Source organism: Rhinolophus hipposideros (assembly GCF_964194185.1).
Source record: "Rhinolophus hipposideros genome assembly, chromosome: 24".
In the NCBI taxonomy this organism is placed as follows: domain Eukaryota; kingdom Metazoa; phylum Chordata; class Mammalia; order Chiroptera; family Rhinolophidae; genus Rhinolophus; species Rhinolophus hipposideros.
This window is the reverse complement of record NC_138070.1, coordinates 27,735,626-27,758,905: the sequence shown is the minus strand read 5'-3', so window position 1 is coordinate 27,758,905 and position 23,280 is coordinate 27,735,626. Positions and strand designations below refer to the sequence as shown.

The following is a 23,280-nucleotide window of genomic DNA, read 5'->3' as shown; positions in this document are numbered from 1 at the left end:
TTTGGATTTCTCAAGTCTTATTTTTTAATCCTCGTTAGTGAAAACATCTTTCTTCTTGTTATCTAGATACTTAGGAAGACATTTTCTTTAGGCATTTACATTGGTTAGAAAAAAGCATTTCCTTAGTATCTGACAAAATTCTTACCATATACCCTCAAATCCAAACCAAACCCATTTCTAGTGAGTTCTTAAAAGAATCGGTTACCTAGAAGACATCAGGAGGAAAAACTCTAAGGAAACCCACTTCCTGACTTGAGCGTCACCGGCTCGCTTTCCAAGTCTGTGTCTGAGTGGTAGGTTGAGTATGGTTAGACAGAGCTGTTGAGTTTATAGGAAAGAGGCAGCAGCATTTGAATATAGGCTGTCCCTTTAAGAGAGGAGCAATCTCCTTTCTCCTACAGCCACCCCCACACATGTGTACTTGAACACATGCAGGTGTGAGGAGCCCGGGCAAAAACAAGGGTCTTTTCTCCATACACTACAGTGTATAACTGTCATATTCTCAGGCCCAACGCTGACTCCCAATGAGCCTCACTTACGTCTGTCCCAGGTGGGCAGCCCAGCCGGCCTATGGCGAGCCAACTGGGCTTGCTGCCCAGCCTGTCTTAGACACTGATGGCTAGACAAGACTTTCTGTTTCACCTTCAGTTAATGCTGATGGGATCTACGTCGGGCCAAACTACTGACTTTTGTGGGCAACGCTGCTGAACTCTCTAGGTTAGTCCTCCATAATAATTAGGTAGAGCATGCTTGGTGAGGAGCATAAACGATTAGGGAAAAAAGTGCACCAGGGGAAAGAGGATCTATGTCTGTCTGTGGCGAAGATTTCCCCAAACCATAAATGTCTGTGCTACTTTCACTTGCAAAGCAGCTTGCATCTGCTCTATCTTTTTGTGCCTACCTACTTTGAATTAGAGCAAGCACTTCTTCACAGAGTTATCCCTAACTTTAAAAAATCTTCACTGGTATTCTCCTCTACGATATTGAAAGCATTTTACATTTATATACTTTCATCTTTTTTTTTTTTTTTGCCTCCAACTTTCTCCTACTTCAAAGTTGCCATATAAAAGGCCCATTTAATTCTTGAAAGAATAATTGAATTTTATCTAGTGCTTTTGCTATTTTCTTTTCAATTCCATCTTTTTTTTCTTATCTTTCTTTGAAAAGTCTGCTTTAAAAAGTATTTTTTCTGTTATTTTATTGTTGTATTTTATGCTGTTCCCAATTTATTATAAAGTGAGAAGGAGCAGGGATTACTATTTACATTTTAGGCATGGAAAAACTAAAGCCCAGAGAGGTTAAATGAGTTGCCTAAGATTGCACAGTGAATCAGGGAGGAATTGGGATCAAAGCCCTGGACCCTTGACTCCCTGTGTTAGCCTTTCCCACAGGCAGATATCTGTTTTAATCTTTTAGGATACTGTCTGCTGTCATCAGTCCTCCATTGCTTGACATGTTTCATTATTATTTTTAATACTTTCTTCCTTTCTTTTGGTCTCACCTGTCAGCAACATGGAGTTGACATCAAAGGCTGGTTTTAATTGATTGGAGAGATGTTTTCTAACTTGTTTCCCTTGTTAGATACTGGCTATTTCAACATTTAAATAAATGCAAGTTCATGAAGGTATCGTCTTTTGTTATGTTCACGTGTCTTTCAGGCACCTGTTAGAATGTTTTTTTGTGATTCTGAGTTGAATTATTAGAACTTACATCCCCAATGGCTTCCCTTGAGTTACTAGCCATTGATGATAAAGGAACATAGGTAGAAAACATATTGACTTAACAGTGATTTGATTAAACCATGGCCGTGGTGGCTTGTTATAGACTGTACCTTACATGGATCATGTTCGAGATGAGATGAGATTGGGTCGGGATGGGGGCAAAGGTAACTCAGAAGAGATAGGAAAAGGGACGTATAGGCGCACAAAGCTAAGCCACAATATCAAGCAGCCCATACCCTTCCTTTTCTTTTAAAAATCTTCCTAGTGCTTTGGTTGTCAAACAATCCATCAATATGATCTCTTGAATTTTTTCATTCTTAGGCAGCACACTTGTGCAACTTCAGGTTGAGTTTGGTCCACAGGCAAGAAACTGTCGGGATGTTTTGTTTGTCATTAAACTTCATTTAATAAAGACTTAATGGAAATAGAGAGATTTTGGAATTTCTTGTGAATGATATTTTGGAAGGGAGTAGACAGAAAGGGGGTGATGCTTAGATTCTGGGGTCACCCACTCCACCGCCAGAGGTGGGAGCTCCTACTGTAGTATGAAAGAAAGATACACTTATGAACAGATGGGTCATTTCTGGATTTGAGTGTTCTGTTTTTGCCATCATCGTTTGGCTGTGGGTAGAGACACCTGGGTGGAAGGGAGGGGCCAGTCAAGCTCGTTCGTCTGTTTTAGGAACACCTGGCAGATGTGTGCTATTAGGGCAAAGTCAGCCCTGTTGCAAGGGTGACCAACCATGAGAGTTTCATAGGTTAAAATAAATGTGGTGTCCTGCCCACACTGAGGTATTTGATTTGACTTTTAGAGTCAAGCTAAAGAGATTAGCTTCTCAAAGTAGCAAATTAATCCCCAAAGGACAGGAGGTGTGGTCGTTTTTATTTTGGGGAACATGTTGATGAAACATAGCTTGGGAGTCACCCATACAGTTTGGTCCCAAATATAGTTAGAGATAGAAGCAGTTTGGGTAGCTTTTTACATCCTTACGCCTTTCTTCCGAGGAGGATTGTTTTTGTAGTACAATTCAGTAAATGTTTGTTGAGCACCTATCAGGGAGCAGATACCATACCTGGCCCTGAGAAAAGAGGGATCGGAAAGATACAGTCCATGCTCGCAGGGAGCTGATAACTAGAGTCCTTCAACAGCAAATAGCTTTTTGATGGTTAGTGTTTGTTGGTGAGCACTATTCTAAGCCTTGGATTCCAGCAGTGAAAGAACCTAGTTCCTGCCCTTGGAGCATATCTTCTAGTGACGGGGGGTAGACATTGAGCAAACCATCAGGTTGCTCTTGTAAGTAAACCACAATGAGGGTGACTGCCCTCAGCTGACCTCCATCTGTATGGAAGTCAGCCCTTCTGTGTGAGCCTCGCAGTAGGGCACAGAGGACTGAGGAAAACTTGCAGTTGAAAAGAAAAGGAAAAACTGAAGCCCCACCCTGAATTCATTGACATAGGCAGGCAACCCCTGTGCCTTGAAAAGGAGAGGAAAGGTACTGACAAATTGCCAAGTGGAAAGGATTATTATCAAGGGAGCACCTCACTAAAATTTTGTCCTAGCCCAGTGCTATATACATATTTAAGTCGCTCACTTGTTATACTCAGAATAAGGAAGCAAAAAAGCAGGGGATTTTTAATAACTAACCCTCATTGAGATAGATTGGCAGACCTCCCAGTTACTAGACAAGGAGAAGGGACTTGAAACAAAACCAAAATGAGTAGGAAGTTACTTGAAGCTTTGCCTTAAAAAAGAGAGAGAGATTGTAGCCTTGGATTTTTGAAGTGCCTTGAGTGCCCCATCTGGAGGGAAACATACTCATGACATTTATTCTGCTGGCCCTCCACGTACCCACCTGATATTTCTTCTTCTGAAGTTGTATCAAGTTCTTCAAATCAGGATTGTCAATGTTGTACTAAGAATTTTCTTCTTACCCAGAAGCTGAGAAGAACAAAGCAGTCAGAGGAAATCCCCCTTGCTACACTGCCAGTGACGGAGGTGGAGGGAGCAGACTGCAGGGGTGTGGAGGCCCAGAGAGTTGGGTGGGTGTGAATGTGTGTGGTACCCTCCCCCACCACTTCTTGGGAGAGAGACTTCATTCTAACAGGGACCCCTCTGTTGCTGTGGCTCAGAGCTTCGACTTGAGAAGCATAGTTTCCCAGTGATGCCACCAGATTCCTGATGTGTGACACCCAGGGCAGCATGGTGAAGGCCGCCGTTGACTGCCTTGGGGCCCCCAGACAGGGACAGCATTGTGAGTCACATTTAGTATGTGAGCTCCCCTTTCCCATGACTGGCACTATTCTTAGTACCATTTTCTGCTCCCTGGGACAAAGGTCACTGGGACCACAGTCCAGTTGGGTGGGTGGATGGGGTTGGGCCCAGGCGTGAGAGGAGGTGCAGGGAGAATGGAGGAACAGGCTTTACAACTTTAGGATGTATTTACAATTTTCGGATGTGAGCAAGGGCAAGAGAAGAAGTCCTGTAGCCTTGGGGACTGGGGCAGACCTGCACTAAGCAATACAGAAGCAAATCCTCCGGGAGAGCCTGTAGCTGGGAATGCTAGCCATGTCCAGTGTTCTGTAAGTCTAGGGCATAAGGTGTTCCCGTGGCGTTAGACTTGGATGTTTCTGGGAGATGTACGTAATTAGTGTGCATTCCAACCCCAGAGCTACCTGCAAGCTATGGGCTTCCAGATGGCCCTGAATGCCCCTCCCAGACCTGAAGTGAGGGTGACACATTGTTGTGGAAACAGGTTCCTGTGTTAGACCCTTCACTAGTCCAGCCAGGGAAGGAGCCCTTCCTGGACCCAGAATTCTTGCGGTGAGAAGAATTCTGTGTCCTTCCTGTTTGCAGTTTAGGAGTCAGCACAAAGGTACTAGAGAGGACTCTTCTGGAGGAATCATAGATTCCTTTCATTTGGTATGATAACGTGGGCTTTCTCAAGGGTAAACAGCGACTTTCAGAAAGCCCCGGATGAAAGCAGAGCACGGTGTGCATGTTAGCTCTGGGTGGGCTCATAGGATTTTTCTTCAAGAATTGGGGGAAGGAGACTTGAGCTGACGTCACCACTGTTTTGACTTTCCTATTGTGAAGCTAACCAGAGACGTTCCTTCCCATCTAATTCCTGAGCTTTCCTTAGGTATCTGCTTTTCCTATTTATGCTCCCTCTTCCCTTTAGAAGACAAGAGTTAGAGAGCATCGTATTCTAGAGCCTGGGCTCCCAGTTGCCGATTTTCACAGTGTGATGTTCTTTATGAACAAAGGTAAACTCACAATGAGAAGGAAAAAAAAATAGCCCCTGCAGACAGGGACTCACCCTGCCCTTCGACCACATACACACACAGACCTCAGGGGTCAAATATACAGAGAAAGGCTGGCGCAGAGCAGATGGAGCCTGTGACTTGGACATTTCAATTCGGGAAATGGCGCTGGCAGGAAAAACAACAGTCACTCTGTCTGAAATCCCTTCCTCTATGAGCTGGCTCCAGTGACATGAACTGAAGTCCCCTTCTCTACATTATAGCTGCCCAGTCTCAAGGGCAGGAGACTGTGGTGTGTGTGCTCCTGGGTCCTTCTCTCTGGGACTTGCCGGGTAGAAGCCCAATATTTCCTTCCCTTTCCTCAGCGTGGTATCACTAGCCCCCTATTCCCCAAAGGGATTTTAAAATAAATAGTATGAGAGAGGTTTTAAGGTAAATAGTGGGAGGGAGCAATAATGAAATAATGAAGTGACATAGCCTAACAGCTACCAAGAGGAGACTTGACTAATTGCACTGGAAATGTCACTTGTGGAGGTGAACACCGAGGTCATTAGCTGTCAGAGAGTTGGGAGAACCACTGTCCGTCCAGTGTCCTGTGGCTGCTGTGAGAGTTGAGGAAGAGGAGATGTTTTTTAAAAGACAGGTTCCTTTATCCCTTGGATTAGTGTGACCAGACAGGCAGTTTAGATGCCAGCCTCTGGGTTGGTCTTGTCGAGGGGCAATGTAGTATTGAGCTGAAGAATTTGGGGGTCAGCCTGCCTGGGTTCCATTCCACTTCTAATAGGAATGGCCTTGACCAAGGCCAGTGGACACCCACCACACAGTGGTACACTTACCAGTTTTCCCTGCTGTAAAATGGTAAGAACAACTAACATCTACTCCGTGGAGTTACAGTGAGGAATAAACGAGAAGTGTATACGTATCAGCACAGTGTCTAGTGCATAGTAAGTGTGCAATAGATCATAGCACTCGCGAACATTTGTGAGCCTGACTCAAAAGAGAACTACAAACTCCAGAGTTCATTTACATAATATGGGGGTAGTTGGTTTTTCTCTGTGTGTCACTGCTCAGGGGTCCTGTTTTTGCCCTTCATCCGGAAATCTATTATGTCACAAGGGACTTGCAGGTGCCTTTTCTTTTCTTTTTATTTCTTTCCTTTTGCCACCAGAAATTCCATAGCATTTCTTAATAGAGATTTATTTTCTTATTCCTTCTACCCATGAGGGCGGCTTCTCAATGGAATCCCCATATGATGTCCTGTTTAGTCCTGTGAGCCCAGGCAGGGAGTAGTAGCTAGTGACTTTAACTCAACTTCTAAGAAACCTGCAGATGTGTCTAAACACCCAGTGGTTTTTTTTAACAAGGGCGGGGGAGAACCGAGGAGGATAAGGCTAAACCAGTGTTGCACTCAGGTCTGTTTTTGCGCATGTTAATTTGTTTTGTAGGCATTCACTGAATCATTTTATTCTAGAATATGTGTAGGGTATTTCTTGCAAGATGGTTTTAAAGAGCTCAGGGTGCATTCTTAGAAGGATGAGGTGAGGTAGCAATATTTCATTTTCCATTTTTAGCTTGGGTTGTGCAGAGGAAGAGCCCTGGAAACCACCTCTAGGAAGCAGTTACTGAAGGAACACTTCCTTGGCGGTCAGATGACAATGCACACCCGTCACTGTTTCCTCATAGGTGTCTGTCGAGGTTGCCCTGTGCTCGGAGGCTGAAGACCTGGACACTAGACGCAGAACCACCGTTTTCTAACTGTGTCTTGGAGCAAAGTCACATGACTCTTCTGAGCACCTTTTTTCACACCAACAGGATGGAAACAGTGAGACCACTGTGCTTCATTTATAGAGAGGAGTGGGCAATGGATTTTAGGAGTATGCAACATGATATCTGTTAACATGCCTGGTGGAAGTATAAGATAGAACAAGAGATTTCCCTGATAGATGATAATGGATATTTTGTTTTTAGATTGAGAGAGAACCAACCTAAAGCTGGTTTCCTGTTGAATCTCCATTTACTTTGAATCAGACAAATTTGAAACTCAGGTTAAGGATTAGAGCCTTAAAAAGTCAAATGGTCCTGTATGAGTTAAGAGTATCCAAGGCTCCCTTCATCTACATGGACTGGATCTTTCCCAGTCCTACTCTGTCCAGATTGCTTCTGAGATGGTGTTGTAAGGCACAGTGCAGACATGGAATAAGCAGCATGGACGGTTGAACCCATATTTGTCTCCCCGGCTACTCCCATAAGGCAGATAGGAATCACTGGCAGAATTGTCATTTCTGAATAGAAAGGAAAACCTATGTTGCATGAATCTGTTAGCATAAGATAAATTGACTATCAGAGTATGCCAGGCCTTCCAGAACTAAGATCTTGGCAGTGTTGATGGCTAAGACAAGAAAGTAATAGAGTGTGTGTGTGTGTGTGTGTGTGTGTGTGTGTGTGTGTGTGTGTATTAGAATATACTGAATCTGTAAAGAATTTGAGACAGTCCTTACCTGACCTCTGAAGATTTCCTGGGTGGCCAGTCAGTTGCTCAGTCATGATGCATTCCTTTCTTAGTTTGGGTGCTTGCCTATACGTGTCATGGGAGGACAGGAGAGGAATATTAATGACACAGCTAATTATATAAGCCTAGGATAGTGATCTCCCTTGCAAACCAGGGGCCAAAGTCTCCCTATGTAGAGGAGTGCTTATGAGGTTTGACTTCTGATTAGAACTGGCAAAGACATTCTTCAGTTAATACCTTTATTACTTCTTAAGGCAAAGTGAGTTAGTTTTTGAAGGCACAAAAGATTATGCTACCTTAGAATATTTCAGAGGATAGAGTCAGTATATTCTTTCTGCAGTTTGCTTAGCAATAAAAATGGACCAACCCTTAAACCAATCAACATTAGGCAATTTGACATATTGTCTTAAGTGCTTTTTTTTTTTTTCTTTTGGTAGGAACTTCTTCACCTTTTCAGTCTGCTCGAGCTCATAGCGCCTCTTCCAGCATTTATTCTCTGTGTTGCTTTCCTTGTTCTCTGGCTAGATGGACTAAGAGAGGAGGGAAGAGAGAGTACTGTATCCTGGAATTAGTTGCCCAGAATACTGAGCATCGGGTGTAATGATTCACAATCCTTTGTGTTTCCAGGCAGTGGACCGATCCAGCTGTGGCAGTTTCTTCTGGAATTACTCACTGATAAATCCTGTCAGTCATTTATCAGCTGGACAGGAGATGGCTGGGAATTCAAGCTTTCTGACCCAGATGAGGTAAGATAGGAGTGACTTGAGAGTACTTTGTTAGAGAGAACTCTAGAAAGGGGTTGTGTGAGTGTGGTAATATTTTCTAGGATTCAAATCTCAGTTCTGCCACTTGCTACTTGTGTGACCTCTAGCAAGTTACGCAGCCTATCTGAGCTTTAGTTCCATCATTTGAAAATTAGAGAAAATATCTATGATGCTCATTTGTTTGCCAGGATCAGAAGATGTCAGGCACATAAGAGCTCTTCATAAATATGAGTTGCTTTCTCTTACTTAGCACTTTTCTTGGCTCTGTGAATCTGAAAGGGGTCAGACAATTCAAGAGGCCTTGGAAGATTGGTACAATTTATTCATTAATTCATTCTCTTATCCAACAAATCCTTATTGAGTGGTTGCTCTGTGCCATGCCCAATTGTGAGGATTTAAAAAAAAAAAATGAAGAAGAGAGACACCTTTGCTGTTCTATTCTGGCAGATGTGAGAAGGTAGGTGCCCCAGAACTGCTTCCTGTTGGTGGAAGACAGGTATGATTACAGCTTAGTCCTCCACTTCCTCACATGAGATTTCATGCTTTAGAAGCAGGGACATTCTCTTAATAATATAAGGACAAAAGAGAGTCTAGAGTGTTGCTTTCTTATTTTCAATATCAGATACTTTAAGTCCACTACACAGAAATTCAGGGTCACTGTGTTTTCATCAGCTTAGAGAATCAACTTCACTGCCGTTTTTTCCAACCCTTGAAAACTGGAATTCAGAAGAGATAGGTCAGAAAAGTATTTTCTATGTCCGTGAGTCTCTTGTCTTCCTTAAACATCATGGGTCACCATGGGTAGGTATAGGCATGTAAACATGTATACTGGATCATTTTATAGATTTTTACCCCTCCTTTTTTCTTTTTCCTTCCTTCCTTCCTTCCTTCCTTCCTTCCTTCCTTCCTTCCTTCCTTCCTTCCTTCCTTCCTTCCTTCTTCCTTCCTTCCTTCCTTCCTTCCTTTTTAAATTTCAGGTGGCCAGGAGATGGGGAAAAAGGAAAAACAAACCTAAGATGAATTATGAGAAACTGAGCCGCGGCCTTCGCTACTATTATGACAAAAACATCATCCACAAGACAGCGGGTAAACGCTACGTTTACCGCTTTGTGTGTGACCTGCAGAGCCTCCTGGGATACACGCCCGAGGAACTCCATGCCATGCTGGATGTCAAGCCCGATGCTGATGAGTGACAGACATTAAAGGGGCTGGGGAGACTCCCCTGAGACATTTCAAAGGACAACCACGTCGGTTGGACTCTTAATTTTTAATTGTTGTTCTATTTTTAATTTTCCAGAACTCATTTTTTACATTCAGGGGTGGGAGCTAAGTGAGCTGCAGCTATAATCACTTGTATATGGTTGGAAACAGAGAGCCAGGAATGGTGGGTGGGTGGGACAAGAAATTCTTGAGCAAATGTTCAGGACAGAGAGAAGGGTCTTAGAAGCTTGAAGAATCTGGCTCAAGCGTCCAATCGTTTTTTAAAATCATCCATGGAAAAATTGTGTCTCAAGTTATGGATCTATTAGCGAAAGAAATTGAGACATTAGGAGTCATGTGACTGATGAAAGGCAATTCATTTGCTTGTTTTAGGTCTGGTCAGCCAAAAAAGAGGGAAATGGGATAGAACATTTTGTTTGGGGGTGGGGGAAGGGCTGCACTAAAACCCAAGGACTCTTTACCTTTTACTCTACTTTTAAAACAAAGATGGACTTCAGTGGGGAGGGGCCAAAACTGTTTCTGTGTTAAAATTTATTTTATTAAATTTTGTGCCAGTATTTTTTTTTTCTTACAAATCGTCTTAAGCTCTAAGGTGGTCTCAGTATTGCAGTATCATGCAAGTTTGTTTTTATTTGCCGGCTAAGGATTCTGTCATAGTGAAAGAAAACTGTTTATATAGACCCCACTGGAAATGCAAAATGCTGTCACTGAGATTGGGGATCCCAAATTCCTGTGGCTTATATATGAAGGAAAAAATAATGCTGATTTGGGTACAAGGGAACTGTGTGTGTAAATTTCATCTATAATTTACAAAATTTATCATCACACCCCTCTACGTATTTGTGGATTCTTAGGGTTTAGACTTAATGTTGAGCTAAGAAGTATTAAGTCATTGAACTGAATGTATTTTTCAGCCCTGGTTTTGGACCACAGCAAATGTAGGAGCACTGTTGAAGTCATGGAAAGGAGATCAAAGCAGGAAAATTGACTTGGTTCTTTATTGGTTCTATACCTGTAACAATGACTTGGAATAAAAGCTGTGTGCATGGGCATTACCCCTCAGGTCTTAAGAAATAAGTCCTGAATGCATGTGATTCCAAACTAACACTCTACACTTTCTCCTTTGTGTCTTATTTTCCCAGCATCCCACATTTTTTGCTTCCCCCCTCCCTGTTATTCAGTAGAGAGAAATATACAGGTTTCTGCTTGGTGAGTGCAAGAGTAACTGCAGACATGACATGAGTTAAGTGTCTGATAAAGCCATTTAGACTCACTGGGTTTTAGGAACAATGGAAATTAAGGGAGCATAGAAATAAAGTGTGGCTTGGCCGACTTGGGAGGAGAAATGCAAGGCTTTCCTTTGAAGAACTGCTAGCTGAGTCAGATGTCAGGTGAGACGTGCATGCAAAGTGAATAGTGTAGCCACTGTTAGGGCCTTGTGCATGGGTCCATTATCGTGGCACAGGTGAATGAAGGCTAGTAATTGCAGAAGAGAGTAATGACTTGAAGGCAAAGGAAACACATAAGATGAGAAGCTTGAATGAAGAAACTAGGGTGGTCCATGAGATTTGAATATATTTTTGGTTCCCCTATAATTTAACTGCAAACTTAATCAATGAGGAAGTTGTGGAGGGTAATCTAAAGATGGGATTTGGAGTAGGGGAATCAACATCTAACTAGTGAGGAAAAGTTCCAATCAGCATTCCCCTACTATATGGATCCCCCATTAACAAAAGACAACAACAGTGGGATGGCTTTATAGACTTCAGTGAGAGAGGTGAAGAAACACTTAAGATGGGCTTCTCAGGGCTAGCCTTTCTTAGGATCTAGCTGAGAAATTGAAAGTATTAACAACTTTCTAGTGTGTCTTCAAGAAAGTGGATTGTCAATTCCCAGGTCCTTTTGTAGACCCTAATTATCAGGAACTTAGCTCTGTGATTCATGAGTTTCCTCATACTAATAAATCAGAGAGTCCACTTGGAAAGCAAGGCAGAATTAGCCCAGTTGTGTATTTTGACCTTCTTCCAAATCCAGGTGCCTTAATGAAGCTCTCGAAATATTTTAGGAACTGCTCAGGGAGTGTTAGGCGGAACTGTTGGACTACATTGTTTTTTCTTTGATTATGTGATCTTTGTTGGGCACTGGCAGGTGTGTGTGTATGTGTGTGTGTGTGTGTGTGTGTGTGTGTGTGTATGTATGCACAGACATGCAAAACTGCAGCTGAGATACTGCTTGGGTTATCGAGGTTAAGTCTTTTCCACATTTCGGTAGTGGGTGAGAGTAGAACCAAGGCTGGGCATCAGTCATGGCTTGCTGTTTGCAACCAGGCATAAATCACTTTCTCAACTCATCCAGCTTTCCTATTACATTTATGCCAAAAACTCCTCTTGTGTGAGTGTGTCTAACTCCTGCAATAATTTCGTAGCAGATAAGATATAAGAAAGTATGTCGTCATGCTCCTCAACCCGCTTGCTCGCTCAGATGCTTTTCTCTCTAGGTCCACCGTTTTCAGTATTTATAGATAGTTTATTAGATAAGACAGCTTTGTTGATCTGGCCAGATGCTTTTTATCCTTCTGTCCAAAGGCCAGAGACCATCCCAGGAAGAATGGTGGGTGGTTTATACACTGGAAATGCAGCAGAATTGTTGCATTTATACTTTTTAAAAACACATGTTAGCTTCAGAGGAAGGATGGGCAAATCTGGTTTAGCTGGGGGAAACCCTTAGTTCCCTGGAGATGCCTTAACCCATATCAGTTTTGGCTGTAGGGTTCAGTTACTTTTGTTCCCTTCTCCGTTCAGGGGTTGGGGACTTCCCTGCACAGAGCCCTGGTTTTGTGGTGATGGGGATTGGCGGTAGCATTCCATGATCAGATGTGCTTTTCCTCACTTTGGAGATGAACACTCTGGGTTTTAGAGCATTAACCTGCCTAATCTTCATGGTGGAAATTACACCTTCTCTCTTCTAGTCATGCTGTGCATGCTGCTTTCTCTGTTGGGGTCTATATAAATGTGTTGAACTCTTATCTACATTCCAAAGAACTTTCAAGGAACCATAAATATATGTATACATATACATATATAAAATATATATATTAAAATGAAATTATCTCTATCAGGAATACTGCCTCAGTTATTGAACTTTTTTTAAGAATACTTTTTTTAAGCTGAGAAATATAGTAGTAAAAAAGATTATATTGTGTTTGACTATTTTCCAACTTGTATTTTCATATAATTTATATTTTTTAAAAAGCTGAAAATTTAAAAGCAAGATGAAAAAAAAAGGAAAAGCAGGTGCTTTTTAAAAATCAGAACTGAGGTAGCTTAGAGATGTAGCGATGTAGGTGTCTATGTGTTTTTTTTAAATGCAAAATAAAATTTCTTATGGGGGAGTTTTTGTTTGTTTATTTTAGTAGCTGATGCTGGCACATCATTTTGCTGGAGAGTTTTTTATATACTGTAGCCTGATTTCATATTGTATTTTAAACTGTGTGAGATTAAAAACAAAGAAATTCATTCATAATGATGTGGGTTTGGCTCCATTCTTTCCTGTCTGGTTCGTGTGTGAAAGCGGGACAAATTAACCAACTAGAGACAAGCACAGGAAGGAATGTACCTCCGTCTTGGTGATCTCACTATCTCTGGACCTTTTCAGATAAAGATTTCCCAATAAATTGAGAACTACAGTAGGAATATGAGGAAGTATGATCTCACATTCCAATTATTGCGTGTACAGTGTCATCCTTTGTGGAATGTCCCTGGCCTTATCACACCTCATTTTCTTAGTCCTTCTGAAGGACTAAGAGCCACGTGAAAAATAAATTTAGTGACTCAGCAGGTAAACATCTCATTTCAAGTAGGTAAATTTCCTGATATTAACAGAGACAGTTGAACGTCTTTCAAATGCTCTGAACAGGAATGGTATTCTTGTTTCTTCTGATATAATCTTTCTCTATGCCAATTTGTACCCATCACATCCATCTCCTTGGCTCCACTTCTTTCATTGGGACTGAAAATTAAGAATGATATTATTTGTGAGAACCCCCAGCAACCCATGTCATAAATAAAATCATATTTATAAGTGCTTTGGGGAGGAGTACTTAGGAACCCATCCTACTTGGTGCTTTTCTCTTGTTGAAACTGTAGAAGGTGGATGTTTTTAATTAACACCAGCATTTGCAACATGAATTCCATCTCACAGCTGGAGAGAGAATTTTTGCTGAATTGTTCACAAAGAGAGCTCTGTTTTTGGAAAAACTGTTTCTTCAGGCATAGAGCATGAGGTTTGCTGAGTGCACGTTAAGAACCGACTGTGTGGTCTAGTGGTCAGGGAGCCCAGCTGACCACAAGGAGGGCTCTGGGTCCTATATCCCGGTCAAGCCACCACCACTCACTCAGAGACTTGGGGAAGATGGCTTGAAGTACTTATATTTTTTAGTCTTCAGCTGCAAACCTGGGCAAAGCCACAACTCCTGAGCCAACCTGAGGCCACATCTGAGCTATTCTCCCTGAATAAACAGTACACAGGGAATAGTTTTCTGTCTCAGTCAAGGATTTGGACAAGGAGCTTCCCTTCACTGCTGAGTTTCTGTTATCCCCCCAAACTATCTGATTTCATGCTGACCAGGTTAAAAGATATAAGATCTGCTTGAATGAAATCAGCTTAGATCTCGTTTCTCAAACAAGGAGCTAGAGTTTAGCTGGGGAACTCAGACAACTGACTGGGCTTTAGGGATCTCTTTAATGGTGCTGATGAGACCACTGTATTAAAGCCGTGGTGATGGGATCTGGGGGAGAGGCAGTATCCTCTAAAACAATTGCAGGGTTTTGGGGAAAGCTGGTAGGGTTAAGATAGAAGGAGACACGGGAAACAGGAGTCGTTCAAAAGAAGCTGGTAGTCAAAATATAGATTTGATAGGCTTTCAGGAGGTTGTGGGATAAGAGTGAGCCACTCTAGTTTGGCTTGCCCCTGTAATGGCTTTGGACCAAGTTCTAGCACCCATCTCTCTCTCTCTCTCTCTCTCTCTCTCTCTCTCTCTCTCTCTCACACACACACACACACACACACATACACACACACACACACACACACACACACACAACAGCTTTCCTGTATAATGAAGTATAACTATTTGAACCAAAAAAGTGGGTTGTGATTTGTGCTTTGGGTGAAAAAAGCCTGCAGTGGAAACTAGAGGTTACACACTGGCTGACGGTGGGTTGGTTCTATGCCATCGAGATGTTTAGTGTAGCCTTCCAATGTTGGAATGCACCTATGCAACTGAAGTGAACGGCAGTAGGGCCCTGGGTGGGTGGTCTTTGATTCTGACTTTCCTATCTAGCAAACACTCGTAGACACTGAGTGGAAGCTGCCCCCTCGACATGAACTTCAGTCTCCTTTCGTCTCTAGTACGTCAGCCGCACACATTCACATTCCTGCCCGTAGAATTTGAGTTTATGACTTCTGAGAAGATATGTCTCCACATTCCATGTTTACTTGATGTAAAGCTCATCTTATTCTAGAGCCTACAGTGGAAGAGAACAAGAGGTCATCAGGTTCAATAGAAACATCTGACTTCTAAGCTGTTCTTTCCATTATGCCATGCTGCCACCCATGAACTCGGAAAGGTCTCCTTCGGTGATGCTGACCAATGGCTCACCATCCATGGGAGCCACAGCCCTGGTTACTGAGAGGTACACTTCACACCCCACATATGGGACAGTTTTCTTTCAGTAAGGAAGGTTTTTCACTTCCACAGCCCTTTCCAACCTCTGCTTTCCCCCACCAGCTGCTCTAGGAGGTGGTTTGCAGCGCAAGTTGTGCAAAGGCCTTCTAGTTCAGATACAGGGATACTTGACCCTCTGGGTAACTGGTCCAGGGTCCTGGCCCTTGCCACTTTACAGGTGTATATGGGCTCGCATGCTGCTCGTTGTTCACTGTTCTTTGGGATCTCTCCATGCTACGAGAATCTGCACTGAAGAACAACAAATAACCAAAGAAAAAAAACACTTTCCAGGTACCTCTTGCAATGAGACAAAGATTTAAGGAGTCTGATAAAAGCAGGTGTTGATCTACTGGTAAAAAAATTTTAAAGGCCTGAAGTTGAGGGAAAAAAACATACCCAAATTAGGGGGTAAAGTGGCTCTGGCCTCTGTCCCTTGGCCAGTGCCAATTCCCGTTTTACTCAATATCCCAGTTCCTTTCCCTTTTTCCATTTTCCTGGAAAATATTTCTATCCTGGGAAAGCCAGTTCCATTTTGTTTCCTGGTGTATCTCAATGTGCTGACGCCCAAAGTAATGACAGTCATGCTCATCTGCCCATAGCAACACTGGGAAATCAACAATGGCCAGGTCTCGGGACCTGCTACGTGATCCCCTAAGATCTTCTGAGTTTATTGCCCTGTCTCTGATCTCTCATCCCTGCCATTCAGGCTCTAGTGCTCTCTCAGCCACAGCATTTGTACAGAGCTGTCAGGTCAGCTCTGGTCAACCCATGTGAAACCATGTGGAGGAGCAAGGAGGTTTTCAGCAGCCACTTGTGGGTCAAGAGATAGTCACTACCTTCTCCCAACCCATTCCACACTGTCAGTTTGGTCTTCTGGCCCTGGGCAGTAGCAGACTTTTTTTTAATCTTTCTACTGTCAAATACTGGGATTTCAGCTGTTGACTCTTTTTATACTCCTTCAAAGACTGTCCCCCAAATGTGCCTGGAAATAGTAAATGACTTGAAGAAGTAGCGACAGTCTTCAGAAGGCTGGAAAATTGATGATGACTATTAGCTTTGATCTGGGATTGCATTTTTCAGTCAATAATATTCCAAAGGTCCAGAAGCAGAGATGGGACTGAGGACCTAAAAAAGATTTTGGGAATTGTGTAGTGTTCATACAAACCAGTCATTGCTCTTACAGATCTCAGGGGAAGGCAAGTTCAAAACCGTGAGAGTAACTGAATTGGGGAGTTCTCGCTGTTAATCTACCTCTCAGGTGTACTGCTTTTTTCCTATTTGTTCTGGTTTCCAGAGAGTAGGAGAGTTCACTAGTGCAGCCAACATACCTTTAATCTTGGATATTTATACATATTAGAAGAAAGGTAAGAGTGATGGTGCAGATAATGACCAATGTTTGGAGGATAATGAATATTTCATTGAGGTATCTGTTTTCTGTATGGTCAAGTTTTCATGATGATGGCATAGAGTTGTACACTTGAGTCCAGGGAGATTTAAAGTATTTTCTTCAATAACTGACCTTAGACCACTGGTGTGGTGCAGTCATTAGGGGTGTGGCTGGGAGGTGCATTAACTCTGGGCTCCGGCTTCTTGTTCAGGAGTGGGTAGGGTGGCTGGGATGTATGTGGGCAACCTATGTGATTGTGAGGCATGTTAGCTGCTCTGGTCACCCACGTGTAAAGCCTCCTTGAAATCCCAGAACAGAGCCCTGACTACAAATTCCAAATAGCCTTCTCTACAATCACAAGTAACAACTGAAAACTGAAGCCCAGCCAACAAAGACTGAATTAAAACAAGGGTGACTACACCTCCTGGTGTACCTGGGATTGTTCTAGTGTCCATTCATTGTCCTTGCATGATTATTCATAGCAGTTCTTTCCACTTCCATGATATCTTACTTACATGGTCTCCTTAGAAAACCTATTAATGGCCTAGAAGATGATGACTGGAAAAGCAAACACCAGAATTATAAATTTTACATTTTTAGAGTCAAAAGGGACCTTCAAGATTATCTAGTCCAACCTCTTCAATTAGGCACACATGAACTTGAGGTTCAGAGAGGCCAAAGGACTTTCCCAATCACCTCATTAGTGACAGAACAGGTATTTAGAATGTGGATCTGACTCTCCCCATGTCCTCCCAACTCCATCCCTTTTCCTCGAAAATAAGACCTAGCTGGACAATCAGCTCTAATGGGTCTTTTGGAGCAAAAATTAATATAAGACTTGGTATTACATTATATTATATCAAATTATATTATATTATATCATATATCATATCATATATCATATCATATCATATCATCATATTATATGACCAAGTCTTATAGTAAAATAAGACCCGGTCTTATATTACTTTTTGCTCCAAAAGATGTATTAGAGCTGATTATCTGGCTAGGTCTTATTTTCGGGAAAACATGGTATATGGAATTCATCCAATTTCCAGGCAAAACATTCTAATTTAAAGGTGACCATGGTTGATTCAGAATCTATCTTGACAATTCTTTCTATTAGTTCTGATGGATTCCAACAATCTGCTAAATGCTGATGTTCAGGTTGGGAAAGAGAGACAAGGAAAGGTGAATCCCAGGGTGGTGGGAGGTCTCAGATTTATTAGTTCTCAGAAACTGAAAATGCAGGGTCTCTGAGATTGCAATTTATGGGACTATAGGATATTATAGCTGGAAGGTACTATATAAGATGACACTACCAAACAAATTTGTTCAGGTAACAAACCTTTGTTGAATACTAGCTATGTGATTGGCATTGGGCTTAGTATGAGGTAAACCATAAGGGAAAAGATAAACACAACTTTTTCCTTTACTCTGTTTTTAGTAAATCAAGGGTGATAGACAAGTAAAGAAAGAATTACTATTCTGTGTAATGACAGTATGATTCGACACCTAGAAGGAACACCTAACATGGAAGAATTTATACCCTAAAGATAAGTAGCTTTTAGCTAGGTGGAAAGGGGAAGAGGTTTAAGTCGAGAACTACAGATGAGAAAGTTTATGGACTGACAGAAAAACTAGAAGTAGTTTTGTGGAGCATAGTGTGAAATGGAGTAATGGTGAGAGGCGAGGAGGGAGAGAATGGAGAGGAGATGATTCAGGGCCTTGTGGGCTGTGTGAAGAGTAAGATGGAGCCCTGAGGATATTCCCACAGGGTAAGTCACATGCTCTGATATGTGCTTTAAAAAATCATTCTAAACGTAGATCAGAGAATGGATCAGAGGGGACAAGGATGGAAGAAGGAATACCAGTTGGAAAACGGTTTCATTTGTTTACAAGAGATGCCTCCAGAAGAATCAGCAGGGAACAGATCAGAAAGGTGTTTAGGAGATGGACTCACCAGGACTGGGTGAATGGTTAGTGTGGATGGGTGGTGGGCCACCGTGCTGGGACCAGGACTTCGGGCAGTATGCAAAGATAACTATCACAGTCTTTGTCTGTGGACACAATATCACTAGAATATGGATTTTAGATCTGGAAAGATCTTACAGATAAAGTCTAATCCCCTTACTGTAGAGATAAAGGGATTAAGGTTAGAAGGTTTAGATGACTTTTCTAAGATCACATTGGTAACTGGTGAGAGGCAAAATGTGGTCTCAGGTCTACTGCTACCAAGGCAATCCGATGGATCTGCTGAGGGGGGAGGGCTTGTCCCTCCAAACACAGGTGAGAAATAGTTCATTTCTTCCTTCTCTCCCTCCCTCCTTTCCTCTCTCTCTCTTTCCCTCCTTTCTTTCCTTCCCACCCTTCCTTCCTCTGGGGACCAGAGCTATTTAGCTTACAAATGGATGTGACAGCCCTCCCTGGATGACTGACATAGGCTGTCTCTTCTCATTAGGGTGTTAATCTCTCCATGGAGCCCTGGGCACCTGCCTTCACCCCAGGCTGTAATTGAAAGAGAAAGAGAAGATGTTCGTTTTTCTTGCTCTGGCTGCCTGCTCAGTCTCCCTGAGAATGGCCAGAGCCCAACTTGGTGAGTGATCTCTGAGCATTAGTCCCAGAATCCTATTGGGGGCATAGGAAACAGCCGGTGACTAACCATAATTGTTACAGCTTCCATTCCCAACTCAGCATTTCATGCCATCTCTGTATCTTGGTCTCACACTCCTTTTCCTAGACTGACAGCCTCCTGCTGTTGTTATGTTTTTTAATCTTTCATTATTCCAGTTCTTGGTGATTCTTCCTCTTTTTCTCATTCATTCCCTTCATTCTCCTCTCTTTGTCTCTCATAGTTTATATTCTTAGAGAGGAACATACACATTTAAGAGTATGGACTCTGATGCTAACCTGCATGGTTTTAAATCCTGGCCCTGCCTCTTTTGAGCTGTCTGATCTGCGGCAAGTCATTTAACCTCTCTGTGTCTCGATTTCTTTGTCCATGAAATAGGGATAATAGTACTAACCTCACAGGATTGAGACGGTGATCCCCAATTAATACATGTTGGTGCCTGACCCATAGCAAGTGTTACACAAGTGGCAGCGATTAGTAAGTCTGAAACAACAGCTCAAGAAAGTCTTTTTCTCCCTTCTTTGTGAACCATTCCCCCCTCCCCCCTCCCAAGTTTCCTTGGACAAGGAAAAGAGTTCAACTTTCAGGGTAAGGACTCTGGAGGGCTTGTCTGCAGAGAGAGGAGTGTCTGTTTCTCGCCCTCCCCGCCCTGGGGCAGGACTCTGGGTGCCAAGGCCTCCCTGCCTGCTGTGGGCCCTGCCTGCTATTGCAGCTGTCGGTGGGCAGAGCGCTGGCTCCAAGCACCAACAGGCAAATGCTGTCCCACCAGCTCGAGGACTCAGCATTTTCCATGATTCCCTGCTCTGTTTATTTTCCTCTTTGGGCTCCCTCCACTGAGTGGGGACTTCTGAATGATGTCCAACAGCAACGCTGGGCTGCCCAAAGGCCTCTCCCACTGCTGAGCTTAAGCCCTCCCCTTGTCTCCTCCTGTTGGCAGGCAGAAGGAAGCGGGCCGGGCTGGCCCAAGCAGAAAGCTCCCACACAAAGTGCCATTGTATGGGGCCGGTCTCTCGGAGACAAATGAAAGGGATTTCAAAATCAACGGCAAGTTATTTTTATCCATGGAAGGGCTAAATGCCTTTATTTTCCATCTTGGAAAACAAACTTTAAGGGATCCTTGTGCTGCAGAGTGTTTTCATTTACTCTGGTATTCAAACATTTAGGAGGAAAGCTTCTGAAAGACCTAGGTTCAGAAAGGATGAAATCCAGAAATCCAGACCGTTGCATGGGGGTCTGCTGGGGAGACCAGAACCTATTGCTATTCGGCCTTCAAGACCTCAAGCTTCTTTTCCACCAGTGCTCTCAGCGCCCACTTAGGTCTTCCAGTCTGGGCACCTTCTCGTTCCAGCCTCACCCGCTGACTCCACAAGTCTTCCCTGGCTGCTCTTCTCATCCAAACCCTCAGCTTTCTGCCTCTGAGCAGGTCCAACTCAGAACTATGGGATCAGCCTTCTTTTAGGGCAGGGGTCTCCTCTGGGAAAGGACATACTCCAGGGATTGCACAGAAGACATGGGATATGGGAGGAAACCATTGGAACTTCTATTCATGTTTATTTTTTGTCTAAACATAGGAAACACATTGTTACTTACTAATACTGCATATGCCTTCCATCAGGCTACCTTGGGCATTTGCATATATTCACAGCACTGTAAGGGAAAGTGAGAATTATGCAGTGTCCAAGGGGTATCTACACTGGTGCTTTTATTTCACTTTTCACTTTTAGTGTAGTATAGTGTTTTAAGGATTACATATATACCATGAGTAGATTTTCAAACCAGATTTTCTAATTTTAACCAAATAACCTTCACAAAATGGACAAGTGGCTTAAAATGTTCCCTGCAATACAACTGGATCATAGACAATAAGAATAATTCCGGCACATGAAGACAGGAAGAAAATCCAGATTACTTCTCCTGGAACAAATCATTTGCCAGCAATATAGTGAGGTTAAAACAACAATGATTTAATTATATTTGGCCAAATCATTTTCCAAATTATCAACATTATGTTAAATATAAATCTACCTCCATTGTCATTAATGATGATTAGTGTCCTGGCGTATTATATTATCAATCAATACTAATAGATATTAGCTAGTGCATCTAATTTTACAAACGATATGTATATAGTGGAGGTGGTAATTAAAGGTGTTTATTGGTGGGAGTAGAGGGTCAGAAAACTTTTGAGACAACTACTCTAAAGGCATATTTCAGTGAGCCAACAAGATTTCTGCTTATAGTGGAGAAAGCTCAACATTTGCAATCAGTTAAAATCAGAGTTTGAACTTTGACTACACACTTAATAAACTGTATGGCTTTGGCAATACATGTAATTTCTCTGAGTTTCAATTTCCACAAAATCACAATGATGACAGTTACCTCACAGGTCTATTTTGAAGATCAATAAAATAATTCATGTTAAGTACATAGAACAGGACTTACCATATAGCAATTGCTCAAGGCATGTTTTGTCTTTTGTATTCTCACCTTGCTTCTGCTGTGAAACTAGGAAACGTGAGAGGGTTTAAAATGGAGCTCAGTCCCTATGAAATCTTACTACTGACCTTCAGAGAGTTTTTCCTTGTGTCTGAGAAGGTGAGCCTATGTGTTTCAACACATCACTGATTGGCTGTTCTTGGATCTAAGGGGAGAGAAGATTTGAGAGTGTATGTATTTAAAAACCATTCTGGGTAGGCTTCCTGGTGGCTTCCTAACAAGTATGCAATAAATGGTTGTATGTTGGTTTTAGCCCAGTTCCCAGCAGACCATATTTTTATATCAGAAGGTATAACACAACAGTGCCACAATTGGCAGTAATTAGCCCCCCCTGCACCCGACCCCCCAGGATGAAACTCAGCCAAAGGTCTCAGAAGTGAATGAGCTATGGAAACTAGGAAGCACTCCCTGAGCCTGGGGTCTGGGCTTTGGCAGAGGATTTGGCACAGCCCAGCTGTGTTATAAAAGAGGCAGTGTATGTGGGGTGGGGTGGGAAGTGAGGCTCAGTTCTTCTGATTCCTCTCCCCAGCTCCCATTTTGCACACAAGGATACAAAATGAAGGATGGTGGAGCCATTCAAGTGTGAGAGCCATACTCTTCTCTACCAACTCTTATCCATAATTGTTCCTCAAATTCAGATTTAGAGTATCTCATAAAGTCGTATGCTAGCTCTGAGAAAACATTGACCAGCTTACACATATGGAAGCTCCTTATTCATCAGAGCCCCCCACTCTAAACATCTTCAGGTAAATATCAACCCCAGATCCCTCAACCCTTGCAAATGAACCTGGGGAAAGTTTGGGGGAGTCAAAGACTGCATTTCAAGCTTTAAGACAATGATCAATGAACGGTTCATTCACAGTTCTAAGCTGGGAGATTCAAGGTAAAGCAAATGAGGTTTTAAGGCCCAGCATTCAAAATATGTTGTAGATATTGAAAGAGACTCACTTCACAAAGAAACAATCTCCAACGAAAGGTGGAGTGAATTGGTGTGACCTGAATACAGTTGAGAATGAAACTGCTCTGGCCCATTGCTCTCAGGGTGACCTCACTGGTGTGCCCTCACGTAGTCTATTCCAGACAGGTGACCAACCTGTGAGTCAGCCTTGCCTGGGCAGGAGGCAGCTGATACAGAGAACATACCCAGTCCTGTAACCTGACAGCTTTGACCCTTGGCTTCTGAGGAATTACTCCATCTGGGGACAAAGCAGCCTTTGTTCTTATAGGCTGCCTATAGGTTGAAAGGAAAGAACACATTTCTTCTCTCTCCCCCACCTGCCATGCTGGGTCCTAGATCTCTTGGATTTTCTCTGAGCCACCCTCTTGTCTTCTTGTCTCAGGTCAGACTTCCTTGAGTTTCAGATGAACTATACTCTGCCTCCAGGAATAATTCACTTTGCCTGTTTAGGAATGAACTCTCAGAGACCAGTGTGACAATTCCTAAGCCTGTAGACAGTGAAGTATTTCTGGGACTTTTCCATCCTGATAAGCGGTCTTTACTCTCTGAATTTCAATAGGCCATTTCAGGCGCTTAATTCTCTTTTTAGAATCAAAACATGGATTT

The 23,280-nt window shown here is 42.7% G+C and overlaps 1 protein-coding gene across 2 annotated transcripts in view; it reads left to right on the top strand.

The window, feature by feature from the left end:
- ETS1 (ETS proto-oncogene 1, transcription factor) overlaps window positions 1-10,529 on the top strand; it is a 120,463-nt gene extending 109,934 nt beyond the window's left edge. The window contains exons 7-8 of one of the 2 annotated variants that reach the window (XM_081037656.1): window positions 8,119-8,237; window positions 9,233-10,529. In XM_081037656.1, coding sequence (XP_080893782.1) covers window positions 8,119-8,237; window positions 9,233-9,448 — 335 coding nt within the window. In that variant the 3' untranslated portion in view covers window positions 9,449-10,529. The remainder of the gene's footprint in view (window positions 1-8,118; window positions 8,238-9,232) is intronic. The other variant, XM_081037655.1, reaches the window with a different exon arrangement.
- The last annotated feature ends 12,751 nt before the right edge of the window (window positions 10,530-23,280 follow it).